Below are 25840 nucleotides of genomic sequence, written 5' to 3'. Positions count from 1 at the left end.
CCGATGAGGTTGACTCAATCAGTATTTCCAAGTAATATTCTCCCCTTGTTTCGTAATTGGTATATTATACAAGCGTTGTATCGAAGAACACCGTCAAGAAACTTATTTAATTATTTATGAAGTTAAGCGTTTTTTCTGCTTGATTCTGATCCTCTCACGTTAATGTGACGTATCGATATTTATAGTTCCAAATAGTTGGAAGTCCAATAAACGGCTGCTAGCAAAATAAATATTTCCTTCGTATTTATACAATATCAACATTTTCCAAATGTTTACCGACTATCGAATACAACCATCAAGAAACTCCAATATGCATAGAAAGTTAGGTAATATTGGTTGTTTGATCTTTTGTTGCAATGAGTGAATTAATACATTATTAGTATATATTATAAACCAATGAATTTTCTAAATAATGTTTCATGTCTTAGAAGGTAGCACTACATTCAGACACCAGAGGTGTTAGTTAAGAATAAATGATATAAAATGAAATGAAATCTATAACAATTACATAATGTGTCAGTATTTCTAAAAATCGGTGCGGAAATAAACATAAGTGTCTCTGGTTATGACGTCATTTTTTTTTTTTTTATTTTTATTTTTTTTTTTTTTAAAAAACGTTGCCCCACACTAGGATTTTCTCCTGTGTCGTGGGTGCGTTTACAAACATACAAGTTCACATGCACATGACACCCAGACCCGTAACAACAATTTGTGGATCACACAAAGAATTGCTCCGTGCGGGAATCGAACCCGTTACCCATTGCGCGGCAGCCAGTTGCCCAGCCACCGCACCAACCGTGCAGTCATTAAACGTCCCACGTCTCACTTCCAATGCCACATGCAGGTGTGATGAGACTTATTGTACGAGTGGAGTCACTCGTGTGCTCTGTTTACTACGACAAGTGCTAACGTTAGTACAACGTCTAGTACAATGTTCTACCAGCAAGTTCAGTGCACGGGGTGTGTGCTTGTTCTAGCTGTGTGTGTCTACTTTGTTTTCGCGCACATACGTGACATGACGTCACCTCTGTACAACTGATTGTTAGTACCGAACCTTACACAATTGCATTAATCATGTAATGTTATACATATATAAGATAAATATGGAGTATTTTGTACGTGGTCGTCCTTTATGGAACATAATAATATTAACTTTTTCTACATTTGATATTCTTAAAGTTAAACAATAATGTTTCAAAAGATGTTGCCTACATTTGTGTAGACATGAGACTTACCTAGTCAGTATTCCACAGTGGTGTGTAGCCACATACACAGCTAGGTACTATATGTTCTGTCAACGTTGTATCGAAGACAACCGTCAAGAAACTTATTGGATAAACTATGAAATGAAAAAGATATAAGTAAAATAAAGGCGACTACGTTTTAGGTTTTATACCTGTTCAAGTAAAACGGTGGCATGGTCATATATTATGGATCAGTGTGTTCATAAACAAGCGTTTCCCTACTTGGAACGCCATTAAAGAGATCGTGATCGTATAACATTAATTTATTATTCAGAACTAAACTTGTGTCGAAGACAACCGTCAAGAAACTCGTTACCATAGCAACCGAGTCAAATATTACTATCAACTGGTCATTTTGTGGAAGAACATTTTTCCCATTTCAGAATTATGTATTTGTATTTCTATGTGATATATTTATATCAGATTATTCCTAACAAACATGCAACTAATGCGTGATTTAAAGTTGTATCGAAGACAACCGTCAAGAAACTGTTTGGAAATTAAACTTCGCGACACGAAGACACGCAATTTTATTTTTCATAAAATGACACCGACGTCAGTATTGTTGCGTTGTGTGCGCACATAATATGTCTCTCTAGAATCAATTAATCTCTCAATACTTATGTCATATAGAATTGTGAACATGCGTAATACACATTTCATCAAACTTAGGTTGTTCATGCTTCCTGGAGTTGTTCCATTGTATCAAAGTCCCACCGAGGGTGCTCCGTCTCGCGTTGGACTGTACCTGGTGACACCTAGTCAGTATATCTGCGTGGGTTGTAGTCTAACTAATGTTTCCTACGTATTTACATAATACGTAATTGTTCCAAGTTGTGTTAAAGACAACCGTCAAGTAACGTGACATCAGTGCTTGTTCTAACTGTGTGCGTCGATATTTAGAACTTTACTTACAAAAAGACATTACCTCAGACTTGGACTTTCATAAGTCTCGTGGGTGCGTTTACAAACATACAATTTCACATGCACATGACACCCAGATCCAAAACAACAACTTGTGGATCACACAAAGTTGCTTTATGTTGCTCTGTGCGGGAATCGAATCCGCTACACGTTGCGCGGCAGCCAGTTGCCCACCGCGCCAACCGTGCAGTCAAATTAAACTGAAAGGCATTAAAGTGATAATTCTACGTGGAATATACAAATAATTATATTATGGAAGTTGTCGAAGACAACCAGCAAGAAACTATGTGATGTAAGAATAGGAATAGATGAGAGATATGTCCTGTTACTGAAGTTATCAAAAGTTATCAAATGTAATGGTTTATTAAACGTTACCTTAAAGGTGTCAGATGAGATGTACGTAATCAGTATTTCCATGTATAGAGCTCGTATTGCTATAGACAGCTACTTACATGTTTCCTTCGTATTTACATAATGTGGATATTTTCTAAAGTTGTATAAAAGACAACCGTCAAGAAACTGTTTGGAAATTAAACTTCGCGACACAAAGACTCGCCATTGTCTCGTTGTGTGCGCAAATAATAAGTTTCTCAGGAATATTTCACATTGAAATTTAAATAATTAATAATCATGTGTTATATATATTCCATGTCGTAAAGACATTCAAGCATATATTTGTATCGAAGACAACCGACAAGAAACTCGTTGTGCAGTCTAACAGTTAAATCAGTTTCAATACATCGTCTTGCTAAGATATTTGCATCAAGCGCATTTGTAACTTTATACATCAGTCAAACGTGACAATATTGTGTTCATGAATGTGATACAAACATGTTACATAAGAATACTGGTATCGTCTTATTCTGGGACCTCAAGAGGAGATGTAAAACAATAATTTCTCCACTTACAACTGTTTCTCGTTCTACGTGGCCATTTTATATTTCTCACGAATTTAACATAATTTCCAATATAGGTAATGTAAATAACTTACCAATACAATATACCAATGTTCTACCAGCAAGTTCAGTGCACGGGGTGTGTGCTTGTTCTAGCTGTGTGTGTCGATGTTTAGTGCAATGATTTAGAACAATACATAACATTGCTTTGATGTATAGAATCCGAATATACTATACAATACTACATAACTCCTTGCATACATTGTGTACACACACATACACACAATGTTGATGTTTCTATGTTAATTCAAGATTACTACTTGACCACTTTATGGCAATACGCAATGGAATCAAACGCACAGCATTCATATAATATATGTTTTTTCAACGTTGTATCGAAGACATAATCTATGTGAGAGTTGGACTCTCTATATTTCATGTGTATTGAATTATATTGCAATTAATAAATTAATATGAAAAATGTCTCTGTCAAAGACAACCGTCAAGAAACGTTTTGTATTGCCATTATATACGTACAGCAACATTATTCCAAATAGGATTATAGTTATGAAGCATTCCCCGCATTGTCTTTGTCTGTGTTGTAACTGGACAGTATTTTTTGGAAAGTCAATGAATTTTCCCGATAAGGTACTCAATCAGTACCTACTTCCAAGTGTGTTTTCCTCTCATTTGAAATATTGTAAGAGAGTTGTATCGTATTGAACACAACCGTCAAGAAACTTATGTATCTGCGTATGTCCATGTAACAAATATAGTCTATATCGATATTACAGTCATTTCCAAAAATGTTTTCTATTGCTGTATGTGTCTATATCTAGAAAAATATTTTGCGCGTGCTTTCGCATGATCAGCTTTTAGCAGCTAAAGTTCCAAAATACTGCAGTCGGTAGTATTTCTCAATAAAGGAGTATAAATACAAACACAATGTATGGATGTGTGAAATGTTTCTTGTCTCAGAAGTCGTGCCCGCATTCGGGCGCATTGAGACTTACCTAGTCAGTATGTGCAAGTGGTTACGTAAATATACAAAGTTGTGTCGAAGACAGTCAAGCAATGTGCTAGTGACAACCGCGCTTGTTCTAATGTGTGCGTCGATATATGTCGCGTGAATTATATTGTCTTTATATATTTCTTCTAAGACAAGGAACATGTCAATGTGGAAATAAACACCAGTTTCCCTGGTTATGACGTCATTAAACGTTCCACGTCTCACTTCCAATGCCACATGCAGGTGTGATGAGACTTATTGTACGAGTGGAGTCACTCGTGTGCTCTGTTTACTACGACAAGTGCTAACGTTAGTACAACGTCTAGTACAATGTTCTACCTGCAAGTTCAGTGCACGGGGTGTGTGCTTGTTCTAGCTGTGTGTGTCGATGTTTATAATGTAACCAGCATATTAAATGTACGGTCTCAAATATAATGGTATTTTTCGGGCCTTCTTGTAATTCTCTATAAGTCAGCTAATGTCACTTGTGGAGTGGACAGTCCACGATATCATAATTCTACAGATTTGGGAAATTGTATCCCATGTGTTGTATTAACAGGTTTAAGGTCTCAGCACACATATGGGATCGGAAAGGGATCGTAACCGTAACGCCTTTTGCCTCGCTGTCAACCAGGCGTTAACCTACCGTATGCACGTAACGAAAGCGTATCAGCAGCGCCTGTACGTCAACTCGGCTACGGCTAGGCGACACCGACTAGACTAACACGATAGTTGGTCGGTACGGAGAGACGTAAGCGCGGGGACGGAGAAACGTAAGCGTGGGGACGATGAGCCGTAAGCGCGGGAATTCAAGTTCGGAGCCTGTTCCGAGGCGAGGCGATTACGTTATTATTCCGATTAGTGTGCGTTGCAGTAGGGAGTTTAATACAAACCATTCTGAACGGCTCGAGGCGATACGGTGACGATCCCTTTCCGATCCCATATGTGTGCTGAGACCCTTAATGTGGCATGTTGATAATTATGTTCCTATATCCAAATAGTTGGTAGTCTAATAAAGGACTACTAACAAATGTTTCCTTCGTATTTACATAATGTGAATATTTTATAATGTTGTGTAGAAGACAACCGTCAAGAAACTTGTTGAGCAGTCTATGAATTTTAAAAATCTTGTTTCTTTTTCTTCTCAGACGCAAATTTTGTCCGCAAAACACAAAAAAGATATCGATATAAAACGAATAGAAGTATAATGTTGTATATAACAATACGCCTGGATGCGTACATCTCAGGAACTCCCTCCTTGTTATCGAGACGGAATGTTGAATATTCCATGTGCCACCAGGCCGCGCCTGTTGTAGTGTGCGATGAGAGTTAAAACTATTTCCTAAATATTAAAGTCGTCGATCTTTGCAGCACGAATTATTGTCTTTATCTATGTCGTCTCACTCATGTCCATGTCTTGTGTCCGACAGCTCATTAATCTTTGTATTCCTATAATCAACTGTTTCATGCGAAATATTTGTTCACAAGTAAAGCGGAACATTGCAGTTCCCACAATGAAGTCCTCACACTCTTGTAAGAGTTACATCAAAAACAACCGTCAAGAAACTCGTTGTTCTAGAACTCGGCAATCTTATTTTTGTTCTTATTGTGTTTGGAAATATTTCCCCACTTATATTGAAGTGGTCGCTCCGTGTGTACTGCGGAATGTACATGATTTAACTTCTTCATACTTAATGTCATTGAGAGACAACTTACCGATACTTCCTACGTATAATTATAGCGTGAGGATGGCATCGAAGACAACCGTCAAGAAACCCGTTGTTCTAGAACAAGAGTAATGTTTGATCGAGTTATTCGTTTTTGTTGAGGTCTTGGCTCCGCAATATTAAAGTATTTCATATAGTTATTTTCAAGTAGTTTGTAGTTTCAAACACAACTACCTACTCTACTTATGTTTAAAACATAAGAATTGTGTCGAAGACAACCATTAAGAAACTCTTTAAACAATCTACATTGTAAAAGAATTGCATCGAAGAAGATAACACCAATTAAGAAAGAGACAACAATAATATGAATATTTCTACCCTTGTCATTTTCGGGTCTGACGTCATTGACATATTAATTGTTTTCTCTTTGTATCGGAATGAAGAAAGTGTAGTAAATGAATTTAGAAAGAGAATACGATGTTTCTGTCCTTGTCATTTTGTGCATGACGTCACTGACATGTCATTTGTTTTATTTTTAAATATTGGAATTCGGTGATTGGTTTTGTATGGCATGCTACAAAATGTACGGGAAACTGCATTTTCTTCATCACAATAATATTTATGTTGGTTTTTTATAAAAGTTTTGTATCGTTTGTATTGAATTGTGTATCAAAATGTTGTACGTTCAATGTATACTTTATCAACATTTGGAATATTAAAATACAATTGTACTCACGAAGGTTTAAGACGCACTTACTTTGTAAGTTAAGTAGAATATATCCGAGTGAGGAGAGAACTGTGTAATATTAACACAACTTATAAATAAAATGTAACTCAACAAGACAATGCCCTGTGATGGCGGGTGCATAAAGTAATATCAAAAATGTAATTATATGAATGTATTATATAGTAGTAGTAATAGTGTTAAGCCTTTGGGTGTGGATCATACACGCCCATTAACTCGGCCCTGGGGGGAGTAGAGTCACCTTCTCTACTCTTCACTTGGGCAATTCCTGTCTGGCGCGTCCATGTCGCGGGGGTGGGCATCTTACACTTCAGTAGGCCGGAGTGTGTAGATGGCGAAGTTCAGCAGGGACCCAGTCCTGCGGGGTATAACGCGGAACCCGTGCCCAGGGTTACGGGTGAAGACTTCAACAAGTGGAGGCACATCGCGAGAGCTACGATACCCAGGGAAAATGCATCATTGTCAACCACGAGCATTCTGTCAAGAATGTACGACTGAGGAGGAGGATGCTGCTCTACGGTCGTTCTACACAAGATATCCTTTTCAGTATTTCATGTGATATGAAATATGTATTAAGATAAGATATATGTTACATCGAAGAACAACCGTCAAGAAACTCATTCAATAATGTATCAACTTCAATTGTTTTTTTTGTATTTTTTCAGTATGTTGGTTACAGAATGTCTTTAAATGTCATTACACGTTGACGTTATATATTATTACAAGAAATCAAAGTTGTATGTTTTATAACAACTATAAGTGTAACTGTTAAATATATTTGTTGCTTGCAAGCACACAATCGAACATATAGAGTTCCATAGAAGGACAACTGTCAACAAACTGTATTGTGCTATGAATAATATTGTGATGTAATTGTTCCACGCGGAGACAGACAGAGTCTGCTTCCAGTCGCTACTTGATGAGATGTAAGGATTCATTCGCATTCGCACAATACGAATATCTTCATAGTTGTGTCAAACACAAGACAACTGTCAAGAGGCTGGTGACGATGTGCCGTCAACCGCGCTTGTTCTAACTGTGTGCGTCGATATATGTCGCGTGAATTATATTGTATTTAATGTTTCCATATTCATGTCTTGAATCCAAAGGCCTCACGTTTGTTAAATACTCAATGTGATATATCAATATGTATTAAATATTGAACATTGCATAGATTGTTTCCATTACGTCACGTAAGGTGTCCGATGAGGTTTACTCAATCAGTGTTTGTGACTATGTAGCTTGACTCGAGGTGGCGCTCCACAAGTCCGAGGCCATGTGCTTTCATGGCCGCGGGAACGCGCCACCTCCGGGTGGGTCCCAAATAACGGCGGGAGGAGTTTCCATCGGCGTCGAGACGACGATGAAGTACCTAGGACTCGTCCTCGACAGTCGATGGAACTTCGTGGAACACTTTCGACGTTTGGCTCCTAAGTTGGAACGGACGGGGGCTGCGCTTAAGCGGCTCCTGCCAAACCTCGGGGGCCAAATGCCTCCTGCCGGAGGTTGTACGCGGGGATCGTGCGATCCATGGCCCTCTACGGCGCCCCTGTGTGGGCGCCGAACCTGATGCGGCGGCCAGCTCGGGCGCTGCTCACATCTCAGAGGGTCATGGCCATCCGGGTGATCCGTGGATATCGCACGATCTCCGGGGAGGCGGCGAACCTCCTTGCCGGATTACCGCCGTGGGATTTGGAGGCGAAGGTGCTCGCGCACGTGTTCAGTTTGCGCGCCGACGCGTGCCGCCGGGGCGAAACTCCACTGTCGCGCCAGATCAGTGCGTGGCGGGACGAGCTCCGGCGCGATCTCATGGCGGAATGGCAGCAACGACTGTCGCAACCGAGGGCTGGGCTCGCTGTCATCGCAGCGGTAAGTCCCCTCTTTGAGGAGTGGCTAGAGAGGCGCCACGGCGTCCTCACCTACCGCCTGACGCAGGTGCTTACCGGACATGGGAGTTTCGGTAGGTTCCTGTTCCTTATTGGGCGGGAGGAAACGCCCGGGTGTCATCACTGCGAGGACCGCCCGGAGGACACGGTAGAACATACGGTGGCGGTGTGCCCTGCGTGGGCTGAGTACCGCCAAGTCCTCAGGGATGTGGTCGGCGACGGCGACCTCTCGCGCCCGGCACTGGTTCAGGCCATGGTGCGGAGCGAGAGGGACTGGGATGCCGTCTCCTCTTTCTGCGAAGCAGTCATGCTAGCTAAGGAGGAGGCGGGGCGCGTGAGAGAACAAACCTCCTCACGCCCCAGCCGTCGCGAGAGACACTCCGGGCGTCGGGGATCGCGGGACGATCTCCGGCCACCGTAAGTGCGGGCCTGCGGGCGGCGAGTAAGGGTAGCTCACCGCCCGAACAGAACCAGACCCGTGCGTACGGCGCGTAGCGTTCCGCGCGCGCCTCAAAGAGCCATCAGACCACCACAGATGGGGCCCAGTAGGGCTGATGCCTGATCCGGAGCTGCGGACTACCTAGCGGGTTTACCGGGGCTCCGGCTCGAAAAGCAGGAGAAGGAACGGGGTGGTTTTTAGTCAGTAAGAGTCTGACACTCCCTCTCGCCTCGCCCAAGGTGGGAGAAGTCATTGGATGATTTTCCCCCCTGAAAAAAAAAAAAAAAAAAAAACCGTCAAGAAACTCGTTGCATAGTCTATGAATTACAAAAAAATAACTTCCCATTTTCTCAGACAAAAATATAAAAGTGTAAAACTAATAGAAGTATAATGTTGTATATAACAATACGAGACGGAATGTTGAATATTCCATGTGCCACCAGGCCGCGCCTGTTGTAGTGTGCGATGAGAGTTAAAACTATTTCCTAAATATTAAAGTCGTCGATATTTGCAGCACGAATTACTGTCTTTATCTATGTCGTCTCACTCATGTCCATGTCTTGTGTCCGACAGCTCATTAATCTTTGTATTCCTATAATCAACTGTTTCATGCCAAATATTTGTTCACAAGTAAAGTGGAACATTGCAGTTCCCATAATGAAGTCCTCACACTCTTGTAAGAGTTACATCAAAGACAACCGTCAAGAAACTCGTTATCCTAGAACAAGAGACAATTATTTGTTCAGGTGACTGTAATTTGTCGCACAATATTAAAGTATTCCATATTATATAACTCAGTATTTCCAAGTTGTTTGTAGTCTCACAAACAACTACTCTTTAATATTTCCCACTTATGTTTCAAACATAAGAATTGTGTCGAAGACTAGCATTAAGAAACTCTTTAAATAATCTACATTGTAGGGTTACTTGTATTTTCCCTCATTTCATGATTGAAATACATATTGTAAAATAATTGTATCGAAGACAACTGTCAAGAAACTTCATTGTATTGTTATGTAAATCATCGCTAGAGACTAAAGGTAATTCTATATCTCCATTAAAAGGAGATAACAATAACATACATGTTTCTGTCCTTGTCATTTTGTGCATGACGTCACTGACATGTCATTTGTTTTATTTTTGTTGAAATATTGGAATTTGGTGATTGGTTTTGTATGGCATGCTACAAAATGTACGGGAATAAATGTCCATACTATATGTCAAAATATGATGTTTCTATTGAAGAACTGCCGTCAACAAAGTCTCACACAAAATGTGGTGTTTATAAATCAGTATGTCCAAGTAGCTTGTAATCTCATAAACAGCTACTTACAGGGCTTTGTGTTTGTTCTGATTGTGTGCGTCGATATTTGTTACGTGAATGTTGTGACTTCAGTCTAACTCTGTATCAGAACTTCAGCGTCAGTACTAACGTATGTAAGTAAAGTAGGACTCAGTATATTGTGTGGGAATATATTTTGGTACATAACTGTACGTATACACAATTCTCAAAAGACTGAAGTTAAGAAGGTGTTTGAAATAACTGTCATCTCTTAGTACCATTATGTTCGATCAACTTTGTATCGAAGACAACCGTCAAGAAACTCATTAGTTCGTGAAGCTAGCAGACAAGTTTACTTCTTTATTAGTAAAGCAATAATCGGGATTTATCCTGACAAATATTAAAATAATAATCAGAATTAATAGCAGTATTAACTGTAATTGCAATGAATTTTCTAAATAATGTTTCATGTCTCAGAAGAAAGCACTACCATTCAAACACCATAGGTGTTAGTTAAGAATAAATAATATAAAATGAATTTACTACTATTTCTACACATATTAATGAAATCTATAACAATTACATAATGTGTCAGTATTTCTAAACAGTTAGTACGAGTAGGTAACTGCCACTTACATAATAATATGTTACTTTCGTGTTCATATAATACGAATATTGTCTAAAGTTGTATCGAATACAACCATAAAGAAACACAATTGTCCTTAATGTTGTGATGAAGGCAGTCATTGATAGCAAAGAATTCCATATAATCATTTTCTACGTGTTTACGTAGTATGAAAAGTATTACAAAACTGTATCAAAGACAACCGTCAAGAAACGACTAGTGATGAACTGTACTTATTTTAAGAAATCTAGTCAACTTATTAATAGTAGCCTGTCTATATTCATGTCATGTGTATGAGTATTCTGCCACGGAGGTGGAAAAATATTAAACAAATGTGGATTTGCCGCCACATGAGAGTCCATGATAGACGCCAGTAGTCAAGAAACGGTCGCCGTATCAGAAACTGGCGTTAAAGGATTGTAGTTGTTGTTATTAACTTCGTGTCCCAAAGCTCATTCAGCTACAATTCTCTGTTAATGGTACATATTAAATTGTACTGAATGTTTCCTGCGAACATATTAGCTCTATTGTATGAAACATTTGTCATACTTGTATCGAGGACAACCGGCAATAAACCAATTGATATAGGTACCAATACTTAATGCTGTAACAATATTTCGACAATTGTGAAATGTCTCTCGAAATATTTTAATTCAATAACGAACGAAGTAAGCAATAATGTATGCTCACAAGTAAAGTGGAACATTGTAGTTCCGACACTCTTGTAAGAGTTACATCAAAGACAACCGTCAAGAAACTCGTTGATCTAGAAACCAGCAATCTTAACCAGATACCAATTTTGCGCATTAAAAATATTTCCCCACTTAGAAAGTCATTGAAGTGGTCGCTCCGTGTGTACTGTGGAATGTACATGATTTAACTTCTTCATACTTAATGTCATTGAGAGACAACTTACCGATACTTCCTACGTATAATTATGAAAGAAACTCTTTGTATAGACAGTGGAGCAAATTTCTTTCTTGAAGTAAGTGAAGAAAGTTGGTTCTGTCTGAACGTCTCTACATGTTATGGGGGCTATAAACAAACAAACGTTCCCCACTTAGGACGCCAGTGGCGAAAGTTAAAGTGTTAAATATAGATAAACCATCAACCGTACTTGTTCTATTTGTGTGTCGATATTTGTCGCGTGAATTATATTCAACATTGATTATTTCGTATTCGTCATAATTCATCATCGACGTTTATATCCATTCATTTCGTCTGGTTCGTACCAAAGTAAAACAGTTAAACATTCAGTTTCTCGCATTCAACGTGGACAGTCCATGTTTCAATTGTCAACATTAAAATTTCTATAAACTACGATTTCCTCACTTAAAGCAACAGTTGTCGTTCTACGTGGTATTTCAATACTTCAAGTGTATATTTATTATAATTGGATGTTGCTAGTTTATCCAACCTAAATATTCCATGTCTCACAAGGCGGGCGCCTTTCTTCATTTTGCCGTCCGCTGAGACTTACTCAGTATTTCCAAGTAGTTTGTAGTGTCATGTACAGCTACTTATGTAATGGTCGCTACATATTTCATTATTAAAATGTTTATATTACATGTTTATCAGAGAACAACCGCCAAGAAACTAGTTAAGATAGCATTTTTTCCAAGTCTGATGTATTTTTCTCTTATGAATTGTCATTCTTTAATTCTGTGTGTATATCAGAATATGAGATGAACAACGATGTCCCCACTTATGAAGGCATGTATGTACTCGTCTGAAGTGGAGTATACATAATGTTGCTATTTGTTACATTTAATGTTACAGATGGCAATCTGGGGGCACGGTAGTGCCCCCGCCAAGACGAGCCAAGCGAAGCGCAAGGGCACTACCTACCTTTTCTCGAAGCGCTTCGTCGTATTTTTGAACCTTCATAACTTGAGTTTGGGTTATACCAGATAAACAAAATTTTCAGGATATAATGTCAGTGGTAGACTTAATAAACCTCTAAAGTTTCAATTGCATAGCTCTTATACTTTAGATTTTATTGATATCTAAAATACCCCGATTTCGTCACTCACTCACTGATGATCAACAAAATTCTTAAGGTACTTCCTGAAGTCCTAGAAAACTGAAATTTGGTATGTAAGCTAGTATTAGTACCCAAACAACAAAAAAATCCTAAAACTTGGAACTTTTACCCCCAACCCCTTAAACTAGGGGTGAAAGTTTGTTCGAGACTTCCGCAACTTTTGACGCTAGAGGTCTGAATGCGGCCGCGGAGGGGTAAAAATCTGAAATAGGGAAACTTAATTCCCTATTTCCTGCTTGAGATCTGAAAATTATACACAAGTACATAGAACACAAACTTTTCATCAAATCAAAACATTATCCTACCCATAAGTACTTAGATATGAATAATATTACTACACTTCACTTCGGTAAGTGTTTATTAATCAACCTATACTTTTGAACATAAGCATCGTAAGTATAGTATGCGCCAACGCCCGCCGCCTGCCCCCTCGTCCCCGCGCAGTAGCTAAAAATAATCGGCCCGTCAGCGAGCGCGGCACCCGAACGCGGGCAGACGCGCGAGGGCAGACGTCGTTGACGGTTGTCTCGTTGAATGAAAAGTTTTCGGAATATTTCGGTGATTTAAAAGTTTGCTATCGCGGAGAAAAAAACCATTTGCCTAATATTTAATTGTTAGTAGTTTAGTAGGTAAAGGTTTAGATACTAGTGTTTTAATTTTCATTGATAAAAAGTATTAGGATTACGTTTCCAATTTTCTTATAAATTTAGTAGTTTAGTAGGTGAATTTGTCGCTCATTTTATCTTTCTATCATAAGCAACCTACAAACAGAAATGAAATCCCACAAAAACATTTCATGTTAAATGTTGCCAAGACGAGACCATATAGCTCGCACTGTCAAAAAGTAATCAGATCCCGTGTAGAGCCAAGTTTCTAACCCTATACTTTTGAACTGGCGAGTTGGCCGCACGGAAACAGTTTAGAAGATTGAATAGATTTTTAAGCTCAAGCCCATATGACGAATAGCAAAAAGTCCGTGCGGCCGACTCGCCAGTTCAAAAGTATAGGGTTAGAAACTTGGCTCTACACGGGATCTGATTACTTTTTGACAGTGCGAGCTATATGGTCTCGTCTTGGCAACATTTAACATGAAATGTTTTTGTGGGTCGTCTTTTCTGTGTTAACTTTAACGCGATATATGTAAATCAACAATATCCCCACTTAGTACCATTTGTCGTTCCACGTGATTATTCTTATCAATATTTAAACTGATAATGAAACATACATAACATTTTGAAAGTTCCACGTCAGACTGACCCTAATAATAGTTGGCAGTCTCAAATGTATTTAAATAATACGAAACTTTACAAGTTGTATCGAAGACAACCGTCAAGAAACTAGTTCTCGTCAAGTGGAGTACCTAAATATTCTCATTTTCTTTGGTGTTGGCCGCATGAATTATATTCTGATTCATTAAATGATTCTTCTCTTTATTTATACAAAAGAGATGGAACTATGGACTACTATTTATGATCATTTCCAAAATTTGTGCAGTTCATGTAATGAAACTGTTATGCTCAGTGACTGTAAGTTTGTATCGAAGACAACCGTCAAGAAACTCGTTCATTCTACTAAAGCTAGGTAAAAATTATCTTCTGTATCATCATTCGGTGGGTTCATTGTAAATGACGTGGTATTATAAAAAAAACTATTTCCCATTTAACTATAGAACTATTTGTCGTTCTATGTGATAATTCCATATTATATAACTCAGTATTTCCAAGTAGTTTGTAGTCTCACAAACAACTACTCTTTAATATTTACCACTTATGTTTTAAACATGAGAATTGTGTGGAAGACAACCATTAAGAAACTCTTTGAATAATCTACATTGTAAAAGAATTGTATCGACGAACAAAAGACAAATTTAGAAAGAGGCAACTATGGTATAAATGTTTCTGTCCTTGTCATTTAGTGCATGACGTCACTGACATGTCATTTGTTTTTCGTTAAACGTACATAATGGAAATTAGTCTTGTCTGTGTGTGATATGCATCAAAATGTATGGGGAAGTAAGTTTTTTTCATAAAAATAATTATCATGATTTTTTATAAAGTGTTTGTGTCGATCTTTTCGCAAAATGTAAAGTACTAATGTACTCTAGTAGTTTTAACACAAACTTACTTTGTACTATGTAAAATATGTCCGAGTGAGGAGAGAACTGTGTAATGTTGATGTATCTTTTAAATAAAATATATTTCATACTGACAAAATGCTCTGTAATGGCGAGTACATAAATGTATTCTAGAATTATTATGTACAAGATACAACAACTGAATGTTGTTTTATTTATATTTGTAGTAAGTAGTGGTAGTGTTAAGCCTTTGGGCGTGGGATCATACACGCCCATTAACTCGGCCCTGGGGGGAGTAGAGTCACCTTCTCTACTCTTCACTTGGGCAATTCCTGTCTGGCGCGTCCATGTCGCGGGGGTGGGCATCTTACACTTCAGTAGGCCGGAGTGTGTAGATGGCGAAGTTCAGCAGGGACCCAGTCCTGTGGGGTATAACGCGGAACCCGTGCCCAGGGTTACGGGTGAAGACTTCAACAAGTGGAGGCACATCGCGATGGCTACGATATCCAGGGAAAATGCATCATTGTCAACCACGAGCATTCTGTCAAGAATGTACGACTGAGGAGGAGGATGCTGCTCTACGGTCGTTCTACACAAGATATCCTTTTCAATATGTTTAATGTACTACGGGAATATGTATTCTAGTTCTATCAAAAACTGCAGTCAAGAAACGAATTGAATAGTAATACATATTGTACAATGGACTTGTTTGTTCTAATTGTGTATCGATATTTAATGCTTGCGACATAATATGACTGTGACACAATATTGTATACAAGATAAAAACCGATGCGTTTAAAACATTTATTTTCAAATATTATCTAACTGACGCTTATTTGCGTGTGATATATCCATGTTTGATTTCTCAATACTCCATGGATTTGTTAAACGTTCCATGTATCACAAGACACCTTACCTAGTCGGTATTTCCAAGTATGTAGTTTGTGTCTTTATAAATGTCCATACTATATGTCAAAATATGATGTTTCTATTGAAGAACTGCCGTCAACAAAGTCTCACACAAAATGTGGTGTTTATAAATCAGTATGTCCAAGTAGCTTGTAATCTCATAAACAGCTACTTACAGGGCTTTGTGTTTGTTCTGATTGTGTGCATCGATATTTGTTACGTGAATGTTGTGACTTGAGTCTAACTTTTTTACACGTGTAGTTGAAATCTATGACAATTACATAATGTGTCAGTATTTCTAAACAGTTGGTAGTTAACTGCCACTTACAAAATAATATGTTACTTTCATGTTCATATAATACGAATATTGTCTAAAGTTGTATCGAATACAACCATTAAGAAACTTCCTTGCCTTTGGTATGTTGGTGTGTACGTAAATTAATTAATTCGATTATATCCTGCACAAAAGTTCAGTTTTGTGTCGAAGACAACCAGCAAGAAACAATTTGATGTAAGAAGAGGTCAGTAGGGTCAATATTGTTGCGTTGTGTGCGCAAATAATATGTTTCTCAAGAACATTTCTCAATACTTAACCAAAAACTGTCAGTAGTGTCTCCTGTAGGTGAGATATTGTAAGTCCCACAAGACGACTGACCTAGTCGGTATTGTCAAGTATATTGAATATTATATTACATAATGTGAATAGTTTCTAATGTTGTATAGAAGATAACCGTCAAGAAACTCGGTGAGCAGTCTATGAATTGTAAAAAATCTTTATCCTTTTTTTCTGGTTTTGGTGGATAAAATTGGCGTCAAAAGGATGAAACACAAAACAGATATAGACATAAAACTAATAGAAGTATAATGTTGTATATAACAATACGCCTGGATGCGTACATCTCAGGAACTCCCTCCTTGTTATCGAGACGGAATGTTGAATATTCCATGTGCCACCAGGCCGCGCCTGTTGTAGTGTGCGATGAGAGTTAAAACTATTTCCTAAATATTAAAGTCGTCGATCTTTGCAGCACGAATTACTGTCTTTATCTATGTCGTCTCACTGATGTCCATGTCTTGTGTCCGACAGCTCATTAATCTTTGTATTCCTATAATCAACTGTTTTATGGGAAATATTTGTTCACAAGTAAAGTGGAACATTGCAGTTCCCACAATGAAGTCCTCACACTCTTGTAAGAGTTACATCAAAGACAACCGTCAAGAAACTTGTTGTTCTAGAAGCCGGCAATCTTGTATGCATTTTGTTCTTTGTGTTGGAAATATTTCCCCACTTAGAAAGTCATTGAAGTGGTCGCTCCGTGTGTACTGTGGAATGTACATGATTTAACTTCTTCATACTTAATGTCATTGAGAGACAACTTACCGATACTTCCTGCGTATAATTATAGCGTGAGGATAGCATCGAAGACAACCGTCAAGAAACTCTTTGTATAGACTGTGGAGCAAATTTCATTCATGCAGTAAGTGAAGGAAGTTGGTTCTCTCTGAACTTCTCTACATGTTATTGGGGGCTATAGACAAACAAACGTTCCCCACTTAGGACGCCAGTGGCGAAAGTTAAAGTGCTAAATATAGATAAACCATCAACCGTACTTGTTCTAATTGTGTGCGTCGATATTTGTCGCGTGAATTATATTGTCTTCATCTATCTTTGTTAATTTTCTTAATTTTATCGTCCGCTAAGACTTACTCAGTATTTCCAAGTAGTTTGTAGTGTCATGTACAGCTACTTATGTAATGATCGCTACATATTTCATGATTAAAATGTTTATATTACATGTTTATCGGAGAACAACCGCCAAGAAACTAGTTAAGAAAGAATTTTTATAAGTCTGCATTAAAACTAAGATTAGGATTGAAGTTTCACAATTTCAAGAATCAACTATTAAGGAATCAAAAATAACTAAGTGGGAACACTTAGTACCATTTGTCGTTCCACGTGATTATTCTTATCAATATTTAAACTGATAATGAAACATACATTACATTTTGAAAGTTCCGCGTCAGACTGACCTTAATAATAGTTTGCAGTCTCAAATGTATTTAAATAATACGAAACTTTACAAGTTGTATCGAAGACAACCGTCAAGAAACTAGTTCTCGTCAACTGGAGTACCTAAATAGGTACTCCACCTAAATATCCTAAATTTTGTTGCCTGCTTGCGTCATGAATTATATTCTGATTCATTAAATGATTCTTCTCTATGGGCACTTTATTCATATAAAAGAGATGGAACACTAATATTTATGATCATTTCCGTAATTTGTGCAGTTCATGTAATGAAACTGTTATGCTCAGTGAGTCTGTAAGTTTGTATCGAAGACAACCGTCAAGAAACTCGTTCATTCTACTTAAGTTAGGTATAAATTATTTTCTTCATCCATGTAAATGACGTGGTATTATAAAAAAAACTATTTTCCCACTATGAATTATTTGTCGTTCTATGTGGTAATTCCATATTAAATTTCTCAGTATTTCCAAGTATTTGGTAGTCTCACAAACAACTACTCTTTAATATTTCCCACTTATGTTTAAACATAAGAATTGTGTCGAAGACAACCATTAAGAAACTGTATTGTCTCTGTCAAATAATCTACATTGTAGGGTTACTTGTATTTTCCATTTCATTTCATGATTGAAATATTGTAAAAGAATTGTATCGACGATCAAAAGACAAATTTAGAAAGAGACAACTATGGTATAAATGTTTCTGTCCTTGTCATTTTGTGCATGACGTCACTGACGTGTCATTTGTTTTTTGTTAAACATACATAATGGATATTAGTCTTGTCTCTGTGTGACATGCGTCAAAATGTATAGGAAAGTAAGATTTCTTCTTAAAAATATTTGTCACGATTTTTTAATAAAGTGTCTTTTCGCAAAATGTAAACTACTAATGGCATCTTACACTTCAGTAGGCCGGAGTGTGTAGATGGCGAAGTTCAGCAGAGACCCAGTCCTGCGGGGTATAACGCGGAACCCGTGCCCAGGGTTACGGGTGAAGACTTCAACAAGTGGAGGCACATTGCGAGAGCTACGATATCCGGGGAAATGCATCATTGTCAACCACGAGCATTCTGTCAAGAATGTACGACTGAGGAGGAGGATGCTGCTCTACGGTCGTTCTACACAAGATATCCATATGTTTGGTTTCAATATGTTTGGTACTAAGGGAATATGTATTCTAGTTCTATCAAAAACTGCAGTCAAGGAACGAAGAATAGAATAATAATACATATTTTACAATGGACTTGTTTGTTCTAATTGTGTATCGATATTTAATGCTTGCGACATAATATGACTGTGGCACAATATTGTATACAAGATAAAAACCGATGCGTTTAAAACATTTCAAATATTATCTAACTGACGCTTATTTGCGTGTGATATATCCATGTTTGATTTCTCAATACTCCATGGATTTGTTAAACGTTCCATGTATCACAAGACACCTTACCTAGTCGGTATTTCCAAGTATGTAGTTTGTGTCTTTATAAATATCCATACTATATGTCAAAATATGATGTTTCTATTGAAGAACCTCCGTCAACAAAGTCTCACACAAAATGTGGTGTTTATAAATCAGTATGTCCAAGTAGCTTGTAATCTCATAAACAGCTACTTACAGGGCTTTGTGTTTGTTCTGATTGTGTGCGTCGATATTTGTTACGTGAATGTTGTGACTTCAGTCTGACTTTTTTACACATGTAATTGAAATCTCTAACAATTACATAATGTGTCAGTATTTCTAAACAGTTGGTAGTTAACTGCCACTTACAAAATAATATGTTACTTTCGTGTTCATATAATACGAATATTGTCTAAAGTTGTATCGAATACAACCATCAAGAAACACAATTGTCCTTAATGTTGTGATGAATTATTCTAGATTCTTTAAATATTCCATAGTGGCATAAACTGCTACTTACAATGTTTCCTTTATTTCATGATTGAAATATTGTATAAGCGTTGTATTGAAAACAACAGTTTTCAATGTCTTGTGACGGATGGTGTAAGCTACGCCATTAAAGTCCTCATTCCGGAATATCCATGTGTAATATCTCAACATTTCATGTAATACAGTAATATGTATCGAAAGACAACTATCAAGAAACTTATTGAGTGATTGTGAGTGTACTTAAGTTTCCCCTCTTGTTTTGTTACCATCCGACTACACACAGATAATTTATTTCTATATAATAAAAAAGTCGTTTCGCGTGGTCATTCCTATCAATATTTAAACTGATAATGAAATATACAAGTTCCAAGGATGATTCAGACTGACATGACCTAGTCAGTACCTGCAATTAGTTTGCAGTCTCAAATGTTTTCTACGTATTTAAATAATACGAAACTTTACAAGTTGTATCGAAGACAACCGTCAAGAAACTAGTTCTCGTTAACTGGAACCCAAATATTAAATTTGAACCGTGAACAGAGTCGTGTGTATGGAGAGTAGCACGAGCAGGTCTCCTTGTCTCGGCCGCGTGAATTATATTGTATCTTGGGATAAAGAGACTTGTTATACAGTACTATCGAACATATCAAGTTCTATCGAAGAACAACTGTCAAGAAACTTAAATGTCTTATAAAATAAATATTTCAAAATGGTGGTAGTACTACACGTAGTATGGAACTCTTGTATAATACTTTGATAACAAAATATTAAACAATACGTTGTTTCTCGATGTTTGTCAAAGTTGTGTCGAAGACAACCAGCAAGAAACTATGTGATGTAAGAATAGGAATAGACGAGAGATATGTCCTGTTACTGAAGTTATCAAAGTTATCAAATGTAATGGTTTATTAAACGTTACCTTAAGTCAGATGAGATGTTAGGTGTCAGATGAGATGTACGTAATCAGTATTTCCATGTATAGAGCTTGTGTTGCTATAGACAGCTACTTACATGTTTCCTTCGTATTTACATAATGTGGATATTTTCTAAAGTTGTATTAAAGACAACCGTCAAGAAACTGTTTGCAAATTAAACTTCGCGACACAAAGACTCGCATATGTCTCTTCACAGTTTAAGAGTGCGGTCATTATTGTTGCGTTAGTTGTGCTAATAATATGTCTTTGAGAATATTTCTCAATACTTAATGTCATATAGAATTGTGAACATGTGTAATACACATTTCATCAAACATAGGTTGTTCATGCTTCCTGGAGTTGTTCCATTGTATCAAAGTCCCACCGAGGGTGCTCCGTCTCGCGTTGGACTGTACCTGGTGACACCTAGTCAGTATATCTGCGTGGGTTGTAGTCTAACTAATGTTTCCTACGTATTTACATAATACGTCATTGTTCCAAGTTGTGATAAAGACAACCGTCAAGTAACGTTACATCAGTGTTTGTTCTAACTGTGTGCGTCGATATTTAGAACTGAGGAAATGATGTATAGGCTATGTGTAAATCGTTAATAGTGTTCCGTGTAGGTGAGATATTGTAAGTCCCACAAGTAGACTGACCTAAGGTAAACGCAGCTATTAACGACCCATCGAAAATCTGCAGTTATTACCGACCTATAAAATTTTTCGAAATCTTTACGTTTCCAGAACTATTCTAGCATAGGTAGGCAAAGTTACAGACGCGTTTATTCCTTGAGCATCGTATACTTTTACGTTACTGTGAGTAGCTGTGCAGAAAATAGATAAAATACGTCATTTACTACGGGGCAGCGTGGACGCAGGACATGGCGTACTGTTCCCTTGTTCCTTCAAGTAAGTACGTGACTTTTCTATTTAAGACATTTATACAAACAAATGACGTCTATACTTTATCTTATATTACTAAATGTATTCATTTAAGTGTCAACTTTTGATTTCTTACGACATTTTATTAATAAAAAGTAATTTAAAACGATAAAACTTTAAATTAAAACGGGGCGGTGTTAGCTTCATCGGTTTTAGTCGTGGCAGCTATCAACGACCCATAAGTCGGCAATGGCAGCAACGTAACTTTTCATTTTATTTTTCTTTTATGTTATTTTATCACACTAACACAAGTATTTTTAAGAACCAGTTTAAATCTAAGCTATCAGTCTTTATAAAAATCTATTAGCGACTAAACTTTTTTGTCTAGTTTTTACCTTTTAGCGTTGTCAATTTAACCAAAGTTATGATATTTTTCGAGGATTGATATTGAATAGTTACAGTACAAAATTATTGTTTTTGTGTTTAAAACAGTGTGCATTTGTTCATATTTTTTGTGACATTAATCGTATATAATCTAGTTTTTACTCCGAAGGTCCATTGAATTTAAATAACCATTTTTTTATGAGTCGGTAATACAATTTATGTTTATACTTACATACTTTATTACCGATCCATAAGGGTCGGCAATACCAACTATAAGATGCTATTACCGATCGTATATAGATTAATTAATTTCTCACCTACTTTTATAACATAATAGGTACCTATTAATCAATGCTACTTCTAGGCTAAAACAACATAAAACATACAATTATATTTTTTTTCCAGAAGTATGGAGCCACAAAAGCAGCAAAGCGTCGCGTGCTTTGTAACAGTGAGTTAGAAAATGAATCTACAAAAGGGCATGAACATTCTAATAGTACCTACTTTAATTAATGATAGAGATTCTTTTGAAACAGAAACTACCGTACGTCAGTTAGAGTCAGACTCTGCATGAGAGCTTGCAGAGTCACAACACATTTTAAAGTTTATAATTATTTAGCTCATAAGTTCATTACTAAGAAGTACCAATTTGTTTTATTAAAAAGAACGACAATAAAAAAATACGTATTTGCATTTTTATTTTGTTGTATTTTATTAAGACGGTAATCATCATCACTAGCTTATATACATGCCATTACTGGAAAAAGGCCTCCTATCATACACGGTCGGGAATCTATACATATAATAAAATCGTAGAAAAGTGCTGTCTGTACATTGAAAATAAAAATAAAAAAAATAGCAGGGGTTATTGTTATGTCGATGTCGAACCCAAAAATGTAATTAACTTTTTTTTTGTCTGTTTGTCTGTTTGTCTGTTTGTCTGTTTGTCTGTTTGTCTGTTTGTCTGTTTGTCTGTTTGTCTGTTCGTCTGTGCGCGCTAATCTCAGAAACGGCTGATCCGAGTTGGATGCGGTTTTCACGAATATATTGTGGGATGCTTAAATTTACATTTAGTGTTTGTTTCATGTCAATCGGTTCATAAATAAAAAAGTTATGTCAAATTAAAGAATCACGTCGAACATTCTATGCTTATACCATTAATCTCCGCAACTATTTGACGGATTTGGTTGAAATTTGGTACAGATATAGTTTAGAACCTTAGAAAGGACATAGATATATTTTTATTTCAAAAATCAAAAAATAAGAAATAAATTATTTACAAATAATTCTATGTCGATCGTTACACGACTTCGGTTCATGTTATTGTTTTAATTTATCGAAAAAAAGTAAATAAATAGTAAAAAGGTATGAAAAAAATAATATCAATATAATAAAACATTTAGTACAAAGAAAATGCTCTAACGGAGTATAGATAATTCTATGTCGATCGTTACACGACTTCGGTTCATGTTATTGTTTTAATTCATCGAAAAAAGTAAATAAATAGTAAAAAGGTATGAAAAAAATAATATCAATATAATTAAACTTTTAGTACAAAGAAAATGCCCGAACGGAGTATAAATAAATAATCCAAGTTGTCTTTATCCTCGATAGATGGCGTTGGGATCGAAATAGATCGCGCTATGGTTTCGTTACATTCATTTGGTTGGGTATCGGCCGAGCGCTTCGGTACTATCGTAGAAAAAGTGTATTATCAGTCGTATGATTATTTGTCTGTAGTGGTCCTGCTGTTTCGTATATTCTAAATTGGTTTCGTTGTATTTGTCAATTAATAAGTTTATTTGTTGGGTTTTCCTGGTTTTTTGGTTAAACTATTTAACGTAGGTTTAGTTTGATATCGATTATTAGTAGTTACTGTAGTTAGTTTTTTTAATAAAATTGTAAGTCTAATTTTTTTTTTAATTAGATTAGATTTAAGTCGTTTCTTTTAAATTATTTAGTTTAAGCTTGGTTATTATAGCATAGAGGATAGGTTGTAATATAGTTTCTTTTTTAATTGTTATAAATTCGTAATTCGTAGCTTTCTTTAGTTTTAAGTTAGTTTAAGTCCGTTTTTAAACTATTTTTTCAATGCCCTAAGTGAGTATACATCTATTAAATTCAAACGCAGAGCTCATTATGTTGATTTTTGAAGAGTTCCCTGGAATATCTTAAACATCTCATTTTTGAAGAGATCCCGCGAGATCGGGATCTATGTGGTTAAAACCAAAAATTTGCCGGAAGTCACTATTCCACGCGAACGAAGTCGCGGGCAAAAGCTAGTAGCTGCATAAAAATCGTTAATAGCTTCACAGCCGTTTTTATGGGTCGGTAATAGCAACAATCGACTAAGTCACATTATAAATTATTTTTTACAAGATAATCCTCTATTTAAATCTATTTGATTCAGTAAATACATATTTTATACATAACACTAGCATATAAAATGAAACTAATAGTTTTTAGAGGAACCAGTGTACTAAAAAAATATGGTTGATTTTAAAATTGTCTTAGGGGGGTCGTTAATACCTGCGTTTACCTTAGTCGGTATCTTCAAGTATATTGAATATACAAATTAATAAAGTATTATGGTAAATACAATAGTTCGGATTTTCTGTGTCAACTTGGACGTGATATCAATCAACAAGTTCTACACTTAGAACTATTTGTCGTTCTACTCGTACGTGGTCATTCCTATCAATATTTATACTGATAATGAAATATACAAGTTCCACGGATGTTTCAGACTGACATGACCTAGTCAGTACCTGCAATTAGTTTGCAGTCTCAAATGTTTCCTACGTATTTAAATAATACGAAACTTTACAAGTTGTATCGAAGACAACCGTCAAGTAACTTGTTGTGTAAACTATGAAGTTGTAAGATGTTGTTAAAACCCATTTTGTTTGGATTGTTCAAATTGTATAGACGGAAAAAAGCGAAATTTAGAATGAGAAAACAATAATATAAATGTTTCTGTCCTTATCCTTTCGGCCTGACGTCATTGATATGTCATTTGTTTTTTATTTGTATAGAAATTAAGAAAGTTCAGTAAATGGATTTAGAAAGAGAATACGATGTTTCTGTCCTTGTCATTTTGTGCATGACGTCACTGACATGTCATTTGTTTTTTTGTTAAACGTACATAATGGAAATTAGTCTTGTCTCTGTGTGAGATGCGTCAAAACGTATGGGAAAGTAAGTTTTATTCATAAAAATATTTGTCTTGATTTTTTAATAAAGTGTTGTCGTGTCGATCTTTTTGCAAAATGTAAAGTACTAATGTACTCTAGTAGTTTTAAGACAAACTTACTTTGTACTATGTAAAATATGTCCGAGTAAGGAGACAACTGTGTAATGTTGATGTATCTTTTAAATAAATTATATTTCATACTGACAAAATGCCCTGTAATGGCGAGTACATAAATGTATTCTAGAATAAGTATTTACAAGATACAACAACTGAATGTTGTTTTATTTATATTTGTAGTAGTGGTAGTGTAAGCCTTTGGGTGTGGGATCATACACGCCCATTAACTCGGCCCTGGGGGGAGTAGAGTCACCTTCTCTACTCTTCACTTGGGCAATTCCTGTCTGGCGCGTCCATGTCGCGGGGGTGGGCATCTTACACTTCAGTAGGCCGGAGTGTGTAGATGGCGAAGTTCAGCAGGGACCCAGTCCTGCGGGGTATAACGCGGAACCCGTGCCCAGGGTTACGGGCGAAGACCGCAACAAGTGGAGGCACATCGCGAGAGCTACGATATCCAGGGAAAATGCATCATTGTCAACCACGAGCATTCTGTCAAAAATGTACGACTGAGGAGGAGGATGCTACTCTACGGTCGTTCTACACAAGATATCCTTTTCAGTATTTCATGTGATATGAAATATGTATTAAGATAAAATATATGTTACATCGAAGAACAACCGTCAAGAAACCCATTTATTCATATCTATACAATACACATGTTTTGTGTTATATTTGCAGTTGTTTTAG

General features: G+C 36.7%; 2 protein-coding genes and 2 long non-coding RNA genes across 4 annotated transcripts in view; 3 read left to right on the top strand and 1 right to left on the bottom strand.

Annotated features, from left to right (window-relative positions):
• Positions 1-25840, top strand: part of LOC126911895 (uncharacterized) — a 131483-nt gene that overhangs the window by 8533 nt on the left and 97110 nt on the right. The window lies entirely within an intron of this gene.
• LOC126911899 (uncharacterized) overlaps positions 2432-25840 on the top strand; it is a 31019-nt gene continuing 7610 nt past the window's right edge. Inside the window, exon 1 of the long non-coding RNA XR_007706407.1 lies at positions 2432-2550. This is a non-coding gene — a long non-coding RNA (uncharacterized LOC126911899). The remainder of the gene's footprint in view (positions 2551-25840) is intronic.
• The window catches only part of LOC126911894 (uncharacterized), a 116340-nt gene continuing 97176 nt past the window's right edge, over positions 6677-25840 (top strand). The window contains exon 1 of the mRNA XM_050701060.1: positions 6677-9049. Within this exon, the coding sequence (XP_050557017.1) occupies positions 8016-8792 (777 nt within the window). The 5' untranslated portion in view covers positions 6677-8015 and the 3' untranslated portion in view covers positions 8793-9049. The remainder of the gene's footprint in view (positions 9050-25840) is intronic.
• Positions 14832-25840, bottom strand: part of LOC126911898 (uncharacterized) — a 53568-nt gene continuing 42559 nt past the window's right edge. The window contains exon 2 of the long non-coding RNA XR_007706406.1: positions 14832-17775. This is a non-coding gene — a long non-coding RNA (uncharacterized LOC126911898). The remainder of the gene's footprint in view (positions 17776-25840) is intronic.

Source organism: Spodoptera frugiperda, chromosome 19 (assembly GCF_023101765.2).
Source record: "Spodoptera frugiperda isolate SF20-4 chromosome 19, AGI-APGP_CSIRO_Sfru_2.0, whole genome shotgun sequence".
Taxonomy (NCBI): Eukaryota; Metazoa; Arthropoda; class Insecta; order Lepidoptera; family Noctuidae; genus Spodoptera; species Spodoptera frugiperda.
The sequence above is the reverse complement of the archived record's forward strand: the minus strand, read 5'-3'. Positions and strand labels throughout refer to the sequence as shown.